At 46.5% G+C, this 18,028-nt stretch overlaps 1 protein-coding gene across 2 annotated transcripts in view; it reads left to right on the forward strand.

Annotated features, from left to right (window-relative positions):
* LOC147700341 (uncharacterized) overlaps positions 1 to 5,080 on the forward strand; it is a 101,150-nt gene extending 96,070 nt beyond the window's left edge. Inside the window, exon 4 of one of the 2 annotated variants that reach the window (XR_015299404.1) lies at positions 589 to 1,048. Coding sequence is in view for 1 of the 2 variants with exons in the window: in XM_086935703.1 (XP_086791829.1) it covers positions 1,646 to 3,397 (1,752 nt within the window). In the remaining variant the exon portion in view is untranslated. Of the gene's footprint in view, positions 1 to 588 lie in introns of both variants that reach the window. The other variant, XM_086935703.1, reaches the window with a different exon arrangement.
* Positions 5,081 to 18,028: the final 12,948 nt, after the last annotated feature.

Consider the following 18,028-nt stretch of genomic DNA (forward strand, 5'->3'; position numbering starts at 1 on the left):
TACCTTAGTCCTGTGAAGAGTGTAGAATTTCTTTGAAAGCATTTGCATGCACTGTTACCTAATGTATGAGCATCTTCTCCTGAGAAACCTTTCCACTTCATGCTTTTTGTTGTTGTAAATTAGCTTTCTTTGTAAAATGCGTCAACCCCTCCAAAACTACTAATCCACAAGGGGTTGTAATACACTCCTTGGAAAAGTTTCTGCATCCTTTCATTTCTTGAATACAAAAAATGCCCACTATCCTAAATCATCAGTCTTTCCTAATTTTTTTTTTTTTTGTGGTATCAGGATATTAAGATGCTGTGATATTGTCTATTATGCATGGTTGCTTATGTTACTATTCAGATCCAGGTGAACTCCGGCACATACATGGCTGTTCATTTTGGAGCAGGATAAAAGCTGATTTCCATAAGAATGATTATTGTCTATAGTGGCACAGTGAGCTAAAAAGATAGACTGGATTGCTTTCTAGAGTAATAACCAGTGGCTGGAATTTATTCGTGTTCATTTTTTAACATTTCATCTGAGACATAGTGTATACTGTGCTGCTTATAGATTTTGATATTACAAGTTTTCTTGTATCCACAGATAGGAGATTCCTGAACACATAATACGATGAAGAGTAATGAAGAAAATATGACAATACTTGAAAGGTATCTAATACTCAAGAAGAACAAGAAATGATGCCAAGTAGTAATTAGAAAAAGAACAACTCAGTAGGAGACAGAGAATCACATACTCAAACAGACAAAGCCTGCAAGAACATCAAGTGCAATCCGGCTGCTTCAAGAGGCTGAAGACGTCCATGCTGCTGGACTCAAAAGATTAAAATAAATTAAAATCACAAAAATTAAACTGGCAGAACAGATCCAGTATTAAAATATGCTAAATACCATCCTTTATCTTAGATAACTATTAGGTAGTTACAACAGTGCTAACCTCTCTTACATGAAAATATAAAGACTGTGATGTTAGTCCACCATAAACAGTTTGGCTGGCCCCTACAATCCGTTCATTATTCTAGAATATAAAGACTTGGTAATGAGTTTTTTTCTTTGTGTGTGTATTTTATAAATATTCTCCTAAAAATATATTATTTAGATAAGCTGTGAGTTTGCAGTTCTACTTGGAAAGTACTTAACGCAGGTTGAAGACACAGCTCCTTATAGGAAGACCATGCATATGTTATCAGTCTTGCAAGAAGTCCAGTAACTATTTAACATTATTATTAAGAACACACACCCTTCAAATACTACAAATATCAAGTGAATTTTAAAATATAGTTGGTGGTTCAGGAACCACAATGGTCAGTCAGCAAGCACATGGCATAATATGATTTATGCCAAAATATAGCCAACACTTAGACTCTAAACCCCAAAGTAAAACACATACAATGGAAGATAAGCTTTAGGTTCCGCTCAGTGCTAAAGTAGTGTCACCAACAATGCACAGGGTGAAACCCATAAGGACACCGTTAATGTGGCACTAGTGTTCATCAGCAATTCACCACTAAGAGTTCATTAATAAAGAGAAGAAACAACATTAAGGTTCTGTGTTTGTGAGAAAATAGTTAATCATTCATCATTACTACACTGACACCAGTAACAATTCAACAGAAAATTCATTTTGGTGTGATGAATGTAGGATGACCTTTAATGAGTCATCGACTCTGTGGAGCAAATATTGCACGCATAAACCAGAAAATACAGACACAAGTAGTGAAAATGGAAAGTGCTTTACTCACACAGCAAACCCAAAGATCCATCAGCAAACACTCACAAGGGAAAAACTATACACATGCAGTGAATGTGGTGAGGGGTTTACTTATGCATCGGATCTAACCATCCATCTGCGACGACACACAGGAGAAAAGCCAGACACATGCCAAGAATGTGGAAAGAGCTTTAGTAAATCCTCAAATCTAAAGAGCCACTACCTAACACATACAGGAGAAAAACCACACACATGCAGTGAATGTGGAAAGAGCTTTAGTTCATCCTCAAATCTAAAGAGCCACTACCTAACACATACAGGAGAAAAACCACACACATGCAGTGAATGTGGAAAGAGCTTTGGTCGTTTATCAGATGTAAAGATCCACCAGCGTATGCATACAGGTGATAATCATTACACTTGCAGTGAATGTGGAAAGAGCTTTTCTAAAGCATCCATACTAACCATCCATCTGCGGCAGCATACGGGAGAAAAACCATACACTTGCAGTGAATGTGGAAAGAGCTTTTGTAGCTCTACGCAGCTAAAACGCCACCACCTAACACACACAGGAGAAAAACCATTCCCATGCAGTGAATGTGGAAAGAGGTTTACTGAAGCATCACACTTAGCAATTCATGTTCGATGGCATACAGGAGAAAAACCATACACTTGCAGGGAATGTGGAAAGAGCTTTCGTACATCTGCAAATCTAAAGAGCCACCAGCTTGCACACACCGGGGATAAACCATACACATGCAGTGAATGTGGAAAGAGTTTTACTGAAGCATCAACTTTAAGGAAACACCAGCGAATCCACACAGGGGAAAAACCTTACACTTGCAGTGAATGTGGAAAGAGCTTTACTGTAGCATCAAATGCAAGGAAACACCAGCTAATTCACACAGGAGAAAAACCATACGCTTGCAGTGAATGTGGAAAGAGCTTTAGTAGCTCTGCACATCTAAAGAGCCACCAGCTAACACACACTGGGGAAAAACCATACACATGCAGTGAATGTGGGAAGAGCTTCACTCAGACATCAGCCCTAACCATCCATCTGCGAAGGCATACAGGAGAAAAACCATACACATGCAGTGAATGTGGAAAGAGCTTTATTATTGCATCCGCCCTAAACATCCATCTGCGACGGCATACAGGAGAGAAACCATTCACATGCAGCAAATGTGGAAAGAGCTTTACTGACGCATCAGCTTTAAAGATCCACAAGCGAATACACACAGGAGAAAAACCTTACACTTGCAGTGAATGTGGAAAGAGCTTTATTATCTCCTCACATCTAAAGAGCCACCAGTTAACACACACAAAGAAAAAACCATACACATGTAGTGAATGTGGAAAGAGCTTTACTGAAGCATCAGCTTTAAAGATCCACAAGCGAACACACACAGGAGAAAAACCATACAGATGCAAGGAATGTGGAAAAAGGTTTACTCAACTATCACATGTAAGGAGACACCAGCGAATGCACACAGGAGAAAAACCATACACATGCAGTGAATGTGGAAAGAGCTTTACTACAGCATCAGAACTAACAATCCATTTACGGCGGCATACAGGAGAAAAACCATACACATGCATTGAATGTGGAAAGAGCTTTCGTATATCTGCAACTCTAAAGAGCCACCAGCTAACACACACAATGGAAAAACCATACACATGATGGGAATGTGGAATGAACTTTACGCGCTTATCAACTATAAAGGACCATCAGCGCATGCACACAGGAAAAACCATACACATGGAGTGAAACTGGAAATTCTTACACTTGGGGGTCAATCCTAACCATCCTTCTGCAAAGGCATGTAGCAGAGAAACCATGCACTTGCAGTGAATGTAGAACGATTTTTTGGAAATCCATGCATCCAAAGAGCCACCATCTAACACGCAGGGGAAATAAACATACAAATGCAGAGAATGTGGAAAGAGATTTACACAAGCTGCAGACCTAACCATCCATCTGTGATGGCTTACAGAAGAAAAAGCATAGAAATACAGTGAATGTTGAAAGAGCTTTAGTAAATCCGTACATCTTAAGAGACAGTAGCTAACATAGAAATGGAAAAACACACATGCAGTGGATGTGGAAAGAGCTTTACTCAAGCATAAGTCCTAACCATCTATCTGTGAAGGCATTCAGAAGAAAACCCATGCAAAAGCAATCAAATGCATTTAAGGTAGAATGGGCTTTGCTAGCTCAACATACATAAAATGACACCAGCAATCACACATAGGAAAAACAACATAAAATATGTACGATGTTTCAGTTAGTCATAACATATAAGACACCTTCTGCAAACCACAGATATAGTTAATGAGGGAAGAACTTGCATGATTTATTATGCCTAGTGGTCAATTAGTGAACACACAAAGTGTAAATAGCATTCTGTTGTAATGGGTGCGGAAAAAACTTCCATGTTTTTTCCATCTATATATGCATCGACAAGTTTACACACAGAAATCTCATACAGGAGCATTGTATAGGGTGTGTTTCAGTATTTCATTAAATTAAAAGTCACTGTCAGCAACACATCTTAGAAAATAAGGTTTATGAAGAAACTGTGTCTAGACCTTTCCGATGTCAGGTGAGCTTCAATATTGCGCTTTCTAGGTTTGGAAAAACTCAATATGTTGAAACTACCCTCCCAATGTGGAAGTTGTCTTTTTCACACTGTAAGGCGAGGTAGCTCTTTGATCCTGTTACTCAATGTATTGGTAACCTTTGACATTGGTGACCATGGGGTACATTTTTCTTTCCTTAATGAATTATGTAAACATTAAGTTCCAAGTATATTTCAATGTATAACCTTTGTTGTTTTTGTAGGATAATAATAGGTAACCATGTAGTATGGTCCTACATTTCCATCATGGTGTTCTGATAATGTAATAAACCACAAGGCTAAAGGCGGTGTGGTTTGTAAATATCACCAGATCCCTCAGATGGCAATGTAGGGTCATATCATAAACATTGGCCAGTTTATATTTTTTATTTTACATGATTATTTTGTGGCAGTTAGGTTAAAATGTATTGTTTTTCAAATGGGAATGTTTACTAAAAACTGTAAGTGAAGTCTGGTTAAGGGTGAGATTGTTAATGCTGTTCTCCTGATTCATTAATTAAAATAGGAACGGCCAAGTATGAGTTTTCATGATTGGAATATTAAATCAACAAAATGCAATAGTAAAGCTTTGCAGGTTGGTTTGATGCTGTCCACTTGCTAATCAACCCCATATTTCATAGTGGCCCATGAAATGTCTCCAAAACCCCCATGGGTCAGTATAAGATCATATTACAGGATAACCTGCTATGTGTTTGTCTTCTATTAAAGTATGATGTGATTTCATTGCTCGGATCTGGGAATTCTGTATGATTGTAAAAAGAAGAGTACAATGTGTTGATGATAGGATACGCCAATCTTTATGTATATTGTTTTTCTTTTATTAGGAAATATGATGTGTAGGGTAATCGGATGTCACCATTTGGCAAAAACCTTTCAAGTCCTAGACTTTCTTTTAACAATCCTTTAAAAAAGGTCTGGCAGTTTCTATTGAAAAAGAACCATGATTATAATACTTACAATGCACAAATAAATAAAATCCAGACCTTTCAACGTTGACTTATCTGGCCATCCTCATGGTGTCCCACTACTTATATTTAATTGACAAAAATAATTCTGAATGCATTTTTTTTTCACAACTGCGTTTATTAAATGTTTAGGCATAGCATATGTACAGTTCTCCACAGTCAGGAGGACACTGTCAATGGCAAACATGTAGCAGGATGTATACAGAGCCTAAACGCTTAAATAGCCCCCCTCCCACTCCCCCTTACCCCGCCAACTACCCCAAAACCCCCCGCTACCCACCCCTTATCCCACCCTAACCCAGCGCACGTGTTCACTTGCAGCTGCAGTATATGTAAATGTAAATGTAAATGTATAGGCATTTATATAGCGCACTACTTACCCGGAGGGTCCCAAGGCGCTTCGACCGCTGCGAAACCCTTCCTGGCTTCCCTGAGAGATGGTCCCTTAATGGGTATCTCCAGGGTGAGACCAGGCATCCTCGGCGGTCTGGTGGGGCCGTTAGTGAAGATGAGGCAAGCTAATGCCCAGAGTTGCCGAGTGTGAACGCTGATCAGAGTGGGCACCGAGGCGAGAGAATTATCGAGTCCGCTGACCCTGGTCCAGAAACCTGCCGCGCCGGGAATCAAACCCTGGTCCCGGGCCGTCCTCTGCTCTCGGGTCTGCCACCTCTAACCAGTGAGCCACACTACTTCACAGTACTACATACAGTTAGAGCACAGTAGGCATCAAATACCCTCCGAGGCCCCGAGGTCACCATCAGCAGGCAGTACATCGTTTAAGTCAATTGGGGGCTCCAAGGCCAACCCCCTGTAATCCGCCCACTGCTTCCAGATCTTGTAGTGTTTCCGGGGGCATCCCCTGGCCTCAAACAGGGCAATTCTAACCCCATGAGGAAGTCTAAGCCCGCTTTCCAGGCACTAAGTGGGGGAGCACGGTCGCTCTTCCATGCCCTCGCTAGGTCCCGCTTGGCCCCGACTAGGCCCAGCAACAGGAGGTGGCGCTTGTAGATGTTTCCACCCACATTCTCCAGGACATGCAGGAGACCCAACCTGGGCGTGCGGGGAAGGTCCCACCCCAGTACCTCTGACAAGCAATTCCACACCCCATTCCAGAATCGGGTCAGACCCACACAGGACCACGGGGCTAAATTCAGGAAGCTGGTCCAGCCCCACCAGACTCGGTGCAATTGCATGGCGGAATTGCAGACATTTGAAGAATTGGGTCTTGGGCATGTTGAATTCGGAGCTGAGGTCTTGAAAGGATTTGCGGGTAGTCCCCGCAAGAACATGACCAAGTGACGAAATCCTGATGGAGTCCCAGCCACCAAACCCCGACAGCGAGGCCAGTGCGGGGAGCCGTCCGTTATTCCATAACGGGGTTTCCGCTGTCAGCCTATCCCACCAGCCCATGCGGCGCAGCACTTGTCTCCAGATCATGAAGACCACCTGAGTGACCTGCGGCAATTTCTTCCGCCGCCCGGCCGAGTACAACAGCATATGCAACGTGGCATCGCCCATCAAGAAGTGTTCCAGTGCGTATGCCGGGTCATTATGATCGCCGTACCACCACTCATTCAGGACCAACAGGTGGGAGGCCTGATAATAGGACAGAAGGTCCAAAGTAGCCAGACCTCCACAGTATGTGGATAAGAAGCACGTCCGCAACGCCACCCTGGAAGCGCCCCCCGCCCACAGAAAGCGGCCCAGTATTGAGTTTACTCGACGGAACCACTGTGGGTCGATCCTATGTGGATGGTTCTGCAGTTGGTACAGGAGCCGTGGGAGGGCGACCATTTTAAAGATTGCGGACCTGCCATAGATATTGAGGGGCATACGAGACCATGTTTTGATGTCCGATTGGACTTTGTCCCACACCGGCAGCACGTTGCGCTCCCATGCAATAGCGGCAGACTCAGACAGGAAGACTCCTAGGTATTTTAGACCGCCGACCGCCACCTGTAAGGCCGATGCCCAAGGGTACGTCTCCGACTCTCCGCCCAGCACCCACAGGGTCGATTTGCGCGGGTTGAGGAAGAGTCCCGATACCTCTCCAAAGATGCGCATTATTTCCAATATTCGAGGGCCAGTGCGGTGAAGATCAGTCATAAAGAAGAGGACATCATCCGCATATAGCGCGATTCTGTCTGACAGTTCCGCCCCCCACACAAAGCCCCGAAGCTGTGCATCAATGCGCACCCACGCAGCTAATGGTTCCATGGCCAGTGCAAAAAGGTAGGGTGATAGGGGGCATCCCTGTCGGGTCCCCCTGGCAATTGGGAATTTCTCCGAGATCGCCCCTGAGATACGCACCGAAGCGGTGATGTCCGTGTATAGCAGCCGAACATAGGAAATAAACACCGGGCCCAATTTGAGGCGCGGTAAGAGGGCGAAGAGGTATGTCCAGCTTACCGAGTCGAACGCCCTGTCAATGTCTGCTAGCAGTAACGCTGCCCGTTCACCAGTCGCCCCCATAGCGTCCACTGCCACCTGTGCGCGTCTGATGTCGTGTCGCGTCGCCCTATGCGGCATGAAGCCCGCCTGATCCGGGTGAACTAAGTCTGTGACATACGGGAGAAGACGGTTCGCCAACGCTTTGGCCAGTAATTTGGCTTCGAAGTTGAGCAAGGATATGGGGCGATACGACTCATATCGGTCGGGGGGCCTACCTGGTTTCTGGAAAACCACAATTTCAGCCTGGCGCCAGTCTGCCGGCAGGCTACCACTCTCCCTTACTGCCTCCAACGCCCGCCTATAGTGCGGTCCTAGCTGCAGGTGGAATTTCTTGTAAAATTCACTGGGGAATCCACTCGGTCCCGGCGCCTTACCCGTGTTGAGTTGTCCCAGCGCATCTCCCAAGTCCTCCGCCGTCAAGGGGAGGTCCAGGGCTGTCCTGGCATCGTCTGAGATCGCACGGGGGGGAAGGTCAGCAATGAACTTATCAATTGCATCCGGTGGGAGACTGTCCCGGGGAGCATATTGCGCCGCGTAATAGCCGGCAAAGCTCGCCGCAAGAGTCGCAGGGTCCGTTATGGTAGTCCCCTCCCCGTCGGTGAGGCCCGGTAGAGCGATCGGCTGCAGAGTTTGTTGACACAGCCTATGGAGCATGGTGCAGGACTTATCGCCCCATTGGTAAACCCTGCTCCGAGTGGCTAGCCACGCTTGTCTAGCCTCATCCATTAAGACCAAGGCATAGGAGTGCTGCGCTTGCAGGAGCAGCCGTATCGCCACTCCGTCATCTTCCCCCTGACACCGTCTCTCCAACACCTCCACCCGCGCCGCAGCTGCGACAATGGCCTCTTGGCGACTACGACGGGCAGCAGCACACCATGCAATGTCAATACCTCCCAGAGTGGGCTTCATGGCCTCCCAGACCGTCACTCCATCCACCCCCTCTGCCAGATTCTCCTGCCAGTAGTGGGCAATCGCGCTGCGCATATGCTGCGTATAGTCTGCCTGCTGGAGATGCCACGAGGACATCCACCACCGGAATGTCCAGCAGAGAGGCGCTCTCCAATATGGCGCTGGCACCACACTGCCCCCCGAGCCACAGGTCTCTCCGCGCCTGGGGGCCACACTGCAGGGGCCCACACACTTAAGCGGTCGGGCCGGGCGTGCCCCTCCTCGGGCCAATGATCCGCCTCCAGCCCCGACTCAGCTATGGCCACCGGCAGCCCAGGGGGACCCGACTGGCTCCCCGGTCCGCGGGGCCCGCCACCGATACCGCCTCATCACAGCTCCCAGCAGCGTTGGCGTTCCGCAGGCGGCAGGAAGCTCCGCTGCTCTCTTCCCCGGCTGCCGGCTGCCAACTGTCCCCGGGAACACGGGGCCCGCCGGCGAGCAAGCAGGCCGACGTTCGGAGCCTCCGGCCGGGATCAGCACAAAATCGAGGCCCCGTCTCTCCCAGCGGCAGGTAGGCCCAGGGGGCGCCGCCGCGGCCAATCACGCCAGCCAGGGACCAGGGACCCCAAACGCGGCACCGGAGGGTGCACCCTGTCCACTACTGCCTCGGATGTCACTGTGTGGCCAAGGCTAGGTTCGGGGTCAGGATAAATTCAAGGATTAATGATGGGCCGGCGGGAGCTCTAGGAAGCTACGTCCGCCATTGCCGCCCTCGTAGCCACGCCCCCCTGAATGCATTTTTTAACGTAAAAAAATATTTAAGTTCATTCACGGTTAGTAATCTTGTCATATCTGTAAACAACAATATACATTATAAGATTTTTCTCTTGTTCACAGATTACACTTTAGAATAGATATTGTCTTCTTTGAGCATTATTGTGCAACTTTTTTAAAAGGATTTTATGTTAATACATTTTGTCTTATTAAACAGCAATTTTAGCTTTCATAGCACTCTGACTGTAGTGAACACTCGGGCACAAGAATGCTCATGGGGACATAAATGCATTTTTTTTTTTATAATAAACTGCAGAAGAAGCAGAGTGTGCTTCCTAGGTTCAACAGATTTGACTGTAACAAATCCACATGGGAATGCAGAAGTAAATGAAACTTCTTTTTAGAAATCCAGAATATGCTATTGAGAGAGCATAAAAAGCACCAATTGGCGTACAAAGCGCCAATGCGCTCACCTCCCATGGATACACTAGCAGCCGGCAGTGGCTCTCTCTCTTACACTCAAAAAATTGCAACCCTGCACCATGAACGACTGGTGCGCAATGACAATAATATAAGTAACGTAATGGCTCCCTCCTTGTTGTATTTTGGAAGGGGAAAACATGGCGGCTGGATAGTTGCGGGCTTCGAGTGTCTCCCGAGTCGGGTGGTGTTTGCAGGGGTTTTCTTTACCGAGTGGAGTCTGGCGAATAGGTGCAAGTAGTCTGAGGATGCGGTGATATCGTATTTGCTGCGATTTTGTTTGTGAAGACTAGAGCGGGCACGTTAAACAGTAAGATTTACCGGTCTCACTACGCGTGGGGTGGGGTCGACTTACGGAGCCGTACGGAGTCTGGAGAGGCGGGAGGAGGAATCAGAGGAGGAGCCCGCAAGCCAAGCGGATCTCAGCTGAGACAGAGGGCACTCTAGGTCGGCAAAGGGCGTTGAGCGGCAGCCAGGATTGTTTTTCGAGGGGGAGGACGGGGGAGAGGTCGGAGGTGCGGCTTTCCTCTACAGAGGTACAGGTACACTTTTCTCGCATACATGTAAAGCCCCAGCTATGGTCCCTTGAGACTTTACCCTCTAGGGCAAACAGTAAAGATAGTGAAGGTCCCAAGGCTGTGGTCGCATGTAAACAGTTGTGTTTGGAAAATTTGTGGCGGTTAGCAACCGTGGAGTTGGGGCAGGGGAATGGTCAGGCGCAAGGGGCATCTCTAGGTATGCGCTAAGAAGTGCAGGGAAAGTGGCGCAGAATTTCATATTAAATCAGGGCAGCTCTTCTGATTCAAATAACAAGGAGGTATAGGGAGGTGAAGCGCAGAGGAAGGCAAAGCGCAAAAAACAAATTTCATAACAAACTGGCAAGGGGCAACTCGTCAGAGCGCAAGATTAAGGTGACACTCCCGCAGATCATACTTTAAGGTGTTACCAAAGACTTTGGTGTTGAAGGGGAAATCTCCGACAAAGTTATTAAGGCCAGTGACACCCCCACTGGTCAGGTACATCAAAAGTGTGGGGATAATTTTGCTAGTGTTGGGGGTAGTTTGGGTGAGGTGTCTGATATAGATTTGGTTGATTGGTCCACACATTTGAGTCCTAACCGATTCCAGGTCCTGGCTCTAGACATGGGTGATGATGTATCACAGGTTCAGGTTCAGGATGAGGGTATTTTAAGGCTATCACGAACTGGCTCTGGCCCTGGCTCTGAAGCAACTGGCTCTGAAGTAACCGTAGTTGCAGTGGAAGTTGGAACTTTATCAACGATGGGGGTTGTATACTCTGAGCAGGAGAGGGAGGCAGAGCAGGAGAGCAGTGATTCTTCTATAATTACCGTGCTTATAAGTCTTATTCTTGAGAGGCAGAAGAGATTTGAGATGCCAGAGTCTAACCAGGAAAGTATCAGTGCGGCCTGTGACTTGTTAGACAAGAAGATTGATGACTTGAGTAGCCGAACTATTGCATTAGAGGTTGAGCTTAGAGATCTTAGAGATGAGGTCTTGGTTAATCGGAAGGAGCTAGAACTAATTAAGAATAAGGAGAGAGAGCACGAGGAAAGGGTAGAACGATTGGAGAATATGTAAAGAAGGAACAATCTGAAAATTCTAAAACCTCCAGAGGGTAAAGGAGAGGACTTCAGGAAGTATGCAGTACATTTGTTAAAGAGTGAGTTGCAGTTGGAAGAGACAGAGGAGGAAATCTCTAGAGATATTCAGTGAGTACATAGTGACCCCTTCAGGTTGAACCCTAATCGTGCTAAACCCAGAAGAATTCTGATAAATTTTAAGACCTTCACTTTGAAAGAGAAGATTCTAGCGAGTGCTCTTAAGAAGAAAACTTTGGAAGTAGACGGTGCTAAAGTTGAAGTAAGATCGGACTTATCAACTGTTACTGCTAATAGACAGTGGGCGCTTGGTAAAAGGATCGAGCCGCTGAGGAAATTGGGGACTTTGGTTCAACTGAAATTTCCAGCCCTTTTAAAGGTGATGTGGAATAGTAAGATGCACTTCTTCCGTTTTGTAGAAGATGTAGATACATTTTTGGAACAGTGTCAACCGGGTAGTATTTGAATTTGAAGTTATAAGGTGTTTTTGGGCTGCTCCGGCTGATCTTTCTTTAAGGATTCTACTTGTGTATTCTTTTTATTTTTAATGTTTAATGTTTATTAAATGCACCGCCCGTTAAGGGGCACTCATAGGGCTTATTAGCCATGGGTAGTTGGAAAGGGTTTTCCTGGGAAAGGGGGTGGGATGCAGGTCTTTTGTGTGTGGGGAGGGAATGTTAAGGTGTAAATGTAGAAAAATCCTCACTTGCATTTTTGCTGTCAATGGTAGGGAGGGTGTAAGAGTCTTTTTTTCTTGGTTGGGATGAACGGGGGTAGTTAAAACGAATTGAGAATATTATCATGGAATGTAAATGGAATGCGTGTAAAGAGAAGAAGGGAATTGAAAATGCAATATTTGAAGGATTCTCCAGCACAAATAGTTATATTACAGGAGACTCACCTGACCGGGGTGAGAGTAAGCAGCTGTTTTTATCTCAACGGTTGGTGGCTCATGTAGTATACACTCCAAAGACATCTGTGACTAAGGGAGTGGCTGTTCAAATTAAACAAGGCTTGAATATCTCAGTGGAAGGTACGGCTTCCAACGCTGGAGGGAGATGGTGGATTGTTAAGTTAAAGGTTTTTGGGCAAGTGTTTATTGTGGTAGGGTATTATGGCCCAAACCAGGACGATACGGGTCCACAAGATGACCTGGCAAGGGAATTACTGAACTTTTATGGGCTGATTATTATGGCTGGGGATTTTAATACAGTTTTGGATTACAAACTAGATAGATCTCAAAATAGTAGAGTGGCTGTAAATCCCAAAATGTCAAAAAGTGTTAGATTACTGATGAGCCAGCTGGGTTTATGTGATATATGGAGAAAGAGGTTTGGTCAGCAGTCAGGATTCACGTTCTACAATAAAAAATATAATCATAAATCCCAGATTGATTATTTTTTGGTGGACCACAGGATGGTTGATTCAGTTGCGCAGGTTGAGCATATTGGAGTTCATCTTTTTGACCACTCAGCTATTTCGCTTCGGTTGACAATAGGGGACAGCACTTTAGCCTAAATCTGGAGGTTGGATCGAACAATACTCTCTGAACAAGAGGCATGGAGGCTTTGAAAGAGGAGATGAGAACATTTTTTTAAAGGAATTGGGGGTCGGCTAAGACCGAGATTGTTTGGAATGCATACAAGGCATTTTTGCGAGGGAGACTAGGAGCTTTGGCAGCTAGGAAAAGAAGATATTATTACAACAGGGTTTCAGACGTCGGGGAGAAAATTCAAAGCTAGTAAATGTAGGACACAGAGGGGCTGGTGATAAAGACCTACAAGATCTAATTGATTTAAAGGCAGATTTAGCGGGAATGCTGAGAGATAGAGTCAAAGAGAAAGGGGATGCTAGCCATCTTTCTCATTTTGAGTATGGTAAGGGCTGCAGCAAGCTTTTAGCTTGGAAGACAAAGAGTGACCAAGTTCGAAATCTGTTTAAAAAAGTGAAAAGTGACGAGACAGGTCTGATTATCACAGATAATGAAGGAATAGCTGCAGCCTTTCATGAGTATTTTGGGAAGGTATATCGGGGAGATTGGGTGGTGGAAGATCAGGCAGTTCTGAGATGGGTGGAACTCATGGACCCTTTATCGGAGGATTTTAAGGATGTTTTGAATCAAGAGATCACTGAGGGAGAGGTTGAGGAGGCCATGAGACGGGGAGAAAGAGGCAAGGCACCCGGGCCAGACAGCCTTCCGGCGGAAGTTTATAAAGCCCTGGTTGGAATTTTAACTCTATCATGACACAGTTGTTTAATGAGATTTTCATGGGAGATAGTTCTCTGCCTCCCTCTTGAAATTAGACAAATATAACGCTTATTCTCAAGCCAGGGAAATCACCAAAGAATGTTGAATCATACAGACCTATCTCCCTTTTAAATACCGACTACAAGCTTTTTGCCAAAATCATTGCAGGGAGGCTGAATAGTGTCATTTCACACTTAGTTCATGAGGATCAAAAGGGCTTTATTAGAGGTAGACAGCTGAAAGAGCTGACCTTTCCCCTTATTGGCTCTATAGACATAGCCTCTTCCTACGATCTTCCCTTGGCAGTTATCGCATTAGATGCTGCCAAGGCCTTTGATCAAGTCAATTGGGTTTACTTGCACACTCTAGTTAAACATCTTAATCTATGCACAAATCTTTGTCAAACCCTGTCACACAGAGTGCTGGTGAACGGGGCGCTAACGCAGCCAGTACTCATTAGGCATGGCACTAGGCAAGGGTGCCCGTTGTCACCACTCTTGTTTGATCTGTATATATAACGTCTCACACTTAAGATAAGGCTCTCTGAGAATATTGTGCCTTTTGATGTTGGAGGTTGGTCCAAGAAGATCGGATTGTATGCAGATGACATAATAATTTACACCCCTAAACTAAGACAAACTATGAGCGGTCTACTAGAGATGACGAAAGAGTTTGGGTCTGTTTCAGGCTACGATATTTTTTAGATAATCAACTTTATTGGTTTTTTAATAACAATTAAATTCATTGGCAGTAGATCAAGCATCGTAATAAAAAACATCTCATCATATACAGTCGACAAAGGTAAAGTTGGCCCGCTGGACTGGGTGTGGTAATCCCATTGCAGATGTACAAGATTAGTCAGACCCTCACACTGGTAGCAAACTGAACCATTTACCCCACACTTTACAGAATAATTCGGGACAACCCCAGGCGTCGAAGAGAGACTCCTCCTCTGCTCCACACCAATCCACCCCTTCTTCCATTTACGCACCTTCGGCACCTTAGCCTGGGACCAGAGCGCAGCTATATCCCTTTTTGCCACTGCCACTGCTGTCCCCAGGAAACGCTTATCTGCCCTGGAGCCATCCAGGCCGTCGAACACCCCCAACAGCAAGCGCCTCGGTTCATGGGGAACCTCCCATCCTAGGGACTGCGTGAACTCGAGTTCCATCCCTCTCCAGAACGGCGCCAGGGCCGGGCATTGCCATACCATGTGATAGAAATTTGCTGGAGCACACTCCCAGCGCGCGCATGCTGGGGAAGATCGCATATGGGCCCGGAAAAGGCGTGCCGAAGTGAGCTATGCCGCATGGAGGTGGTAAAGTTGGACCATGCCTAACTTGGAGGATGTAGTCAAGGTTTTGGGTGCCATAAGGGCATCCCGCCAATCCGCCTCCTCCAGGGGACCCAGCCACTCCTCCCAGCGAGCCCGGAGCTGGTCTAGGGACGCAGTATATGCGGGACACCCCCCTCCTCCCCAGGTTCCCCATCATCACCTGGGTCTCCAGGGGACTGAATTCCGGGAGAGAGGTGGGAGATGGAATGTGGGTGTGAAGGGCTTGTCTGAGTTGTAGATACTTATAGAATTGGGAATGAAGAAGGGCGTGGTGGTGTTGTAGGACAGCAAAGGATCGAATGTGGTCTCCCACCCACAAGTCTCCAAGAAGTGAGAGTCCCAATGAGGTCCCAGCGGCGGAACTCTTGCAGGGACGAGACCTTCCTCAACTAAGCACCATTCCACAGCGGCGTTTGCCTGTTGAGCTTCCGGTCCCATTGCACGTGGCGAAGGGCTGTACGCCAGGCCGTGAGCACCGTCCTAGTGACAGGGGCTAGAGCCTGCGGCACCGGGCAGCCATATAAAAACGCCTGAATCTGCGTGAAGTCCAATGTTCTGAGTTCCACCCGGTATGCTAGGTCGGACCAGCCGCCCGCAAACCAGTCATGTATCATGATAAGTCTTGTGGCCAGGTAGTAGAGGTGGAGATTAGTTACCCATGTATCTTAACAGACCCCTTTCTTAAGGTGTCAATAAGCCATGAGTAAATCTTACCCTACTGCTTAATTATGCCCTTGTAGTCATGAGCTCAACTCTAAAAATGATATCTAAAACTGTGTGTGGTACTGAAGACAACTACACACCCTCACACGCTCTGCCCTTTTTAAACGGTGGTGGTGTCACACTTTGAGATCAGAGTGGTTGCACCGCATTGGGTCACTTACACAGAGCACATTTTTGGTTTATGTTGTCTGCACTGTTTGTTATCCCTTTCTTTGTTATAGTTGGCAGTTGCTGATGATGATAACGTGAGGACACAGACGAGTACCAGTCTGTTTATTCCTCCGCGGGTGTTGCTCCCGTGAGGCACTGCCAACTCCCCCTCCCCCCTTTTTTTGAAGTTTTTTCTTTAGAAGGTTTGGTGAGGGTGTGTAGTTGTCTTCAGTACCACACACAGTTTTCAATATCATTTTTAGGGGTCAGGTGATGACGGTGAGCCAGAGCCAGGTGGAGGATACGAATGCAGTGATGGGTACCCCTGGCAGGTATGAACCCATATTGATCGGGATGGACCAAGTCTTGTAGGAGGAGACGGAGTCGCTGGGCTATCACGGTGGCAAAGACCTTAACCTCTGTGTTAATCAACGAGATTGGACGGTAGTCCGCACAGTCCAAGGAGGGCGGTTGTGTCTTTGGTATGACCACTATGGTGACCACGCCGGTTTCAGGCGGGAAGGACCCCTCTTTTACCACATGTTTGAATAGCTCCACTAAGTCGGGAACCAAATCATCGCGGAAGGCCGCGTAATACTCTTGGGGGTATCCGTCAGGTCCGGGTGTCTTGCCGGGATGTAATGGTGAGATCGCCCCGTGAATTTCTTCCGGGGTGAAGGGGTGGTCTAAAGTATCAGCTATCGCCTGGGGGAGACATGGCAGCCGAGTACCGGTCTCCTTCAGCAAGCCAGCCAGGGGAGCACACGGAGGGCGAGCGCCGTATAAGGCGCGTAGTAGCCAGCAAAGGTTTGCGCAATGGCGATGATGTTACATGGTGGACCCCAGTGTCCGACCGAATCTTGGGAATAATGCGGTTAACTTTGGGGTAGGACACTAGGTTGTGGAAAAGCTTGCCATTTTTATCGCCCCAGCCATAAATACGTGCCATCAAAGAGCGCCAGAGCATTTTAGCGGATTCCAATGAGATCTGACGTATCTCACCGTGGACCATTGCATGTTGTCGAGAGGGGTCCTCGCTACCGTTGGTCAGTTGGATTCTTTCCAACTGCACTGCCGGAGTCTCCAGCAGTACGAGCTGGGCGGCCTGTTCCACATGTTTTGTGTGGACCAGTCCCCTGGCCACACCCCGAATGACAGCCTTGCCGGCCTCCCACAGCGTCCCCGTTGAGGGGACCGAACCCGTATTAGTGGCGAAGTAGTGACGCAATTCTTTCCCGAGTGACTCCACCAGCGCGGAGTCTTGCAGGAACCAGGCGTTCAGCCGCCAAGTCGCCCGTGGACCAACAGTGGAGGTCCCAATACGGAGGGAGACAGGGGAGTGATCCGAGATCCCCCTGGGCAATATAAAGGCTCCAGACAATAATTGGCAGTCCGTGGTGGGCATCAGGATGAGCTCTATACGGGAGTGGGTATGATAAGCCGCCAATGTGTGTGTGTATTGTTCTTAATACAAAAAGGGTGAAAAAAGGGTCATGGGGGAGTTTAAAGACCTAGCCTAGGTTATACCCCTTATTCAATAACTTTAAACACCAGAAAACCTAGGGGTCTAATGAGGAGGAAATATCTAAACCTCTAATCCAAAAACTGAATTGATATCACAAACATTAGGAGTGGAATAAATAATAACCTGTCTGGAGGGAGGTGTTAGTGGTTGGGAAAAAGGACTCGCTCAGTTCATAGGATCCCCATCAAACTATTGTATGATCAATTATATCATCTGGTCATCCTACTGTGGTAAAAAGTCTCTAGATCATTGAGACCCATATATACCCAGTTTAGAGAGCGAGATCACTGCTCACAAGCACTTGGTGACCAGTGAAAAACCATGATGGGTAAAAGTGCAGTGCAAAAAGAAGAAGAATGTGGTGAATGTAAAATAGGATAGAGGGCAAAACAGTACCTTTATTGTGAGTATGCACTCTTCCTAACTAAAAACAAAACGAACAGTGCAAGAATGCAGTATGGAAACAAATTACTGCATTAGTGGTCAACATGTTTCAACCTGAAAGGGAAGGACCC

Source organism: Lissotriton vulgaris, chromosome 8, assembly GCF_964263255.1.
Source record: "Lissotriton vulgaris chromosome 8, aLisVul1.2, whole genome shotgun sequence".
NCBI classification, from domain to species: domain Eukaryota; kingdom Metazoa; phylum Chordata; class Amphibia; order Caudata; family Salamandridae; genus Lissotriton; species Lissotriton vulgaris.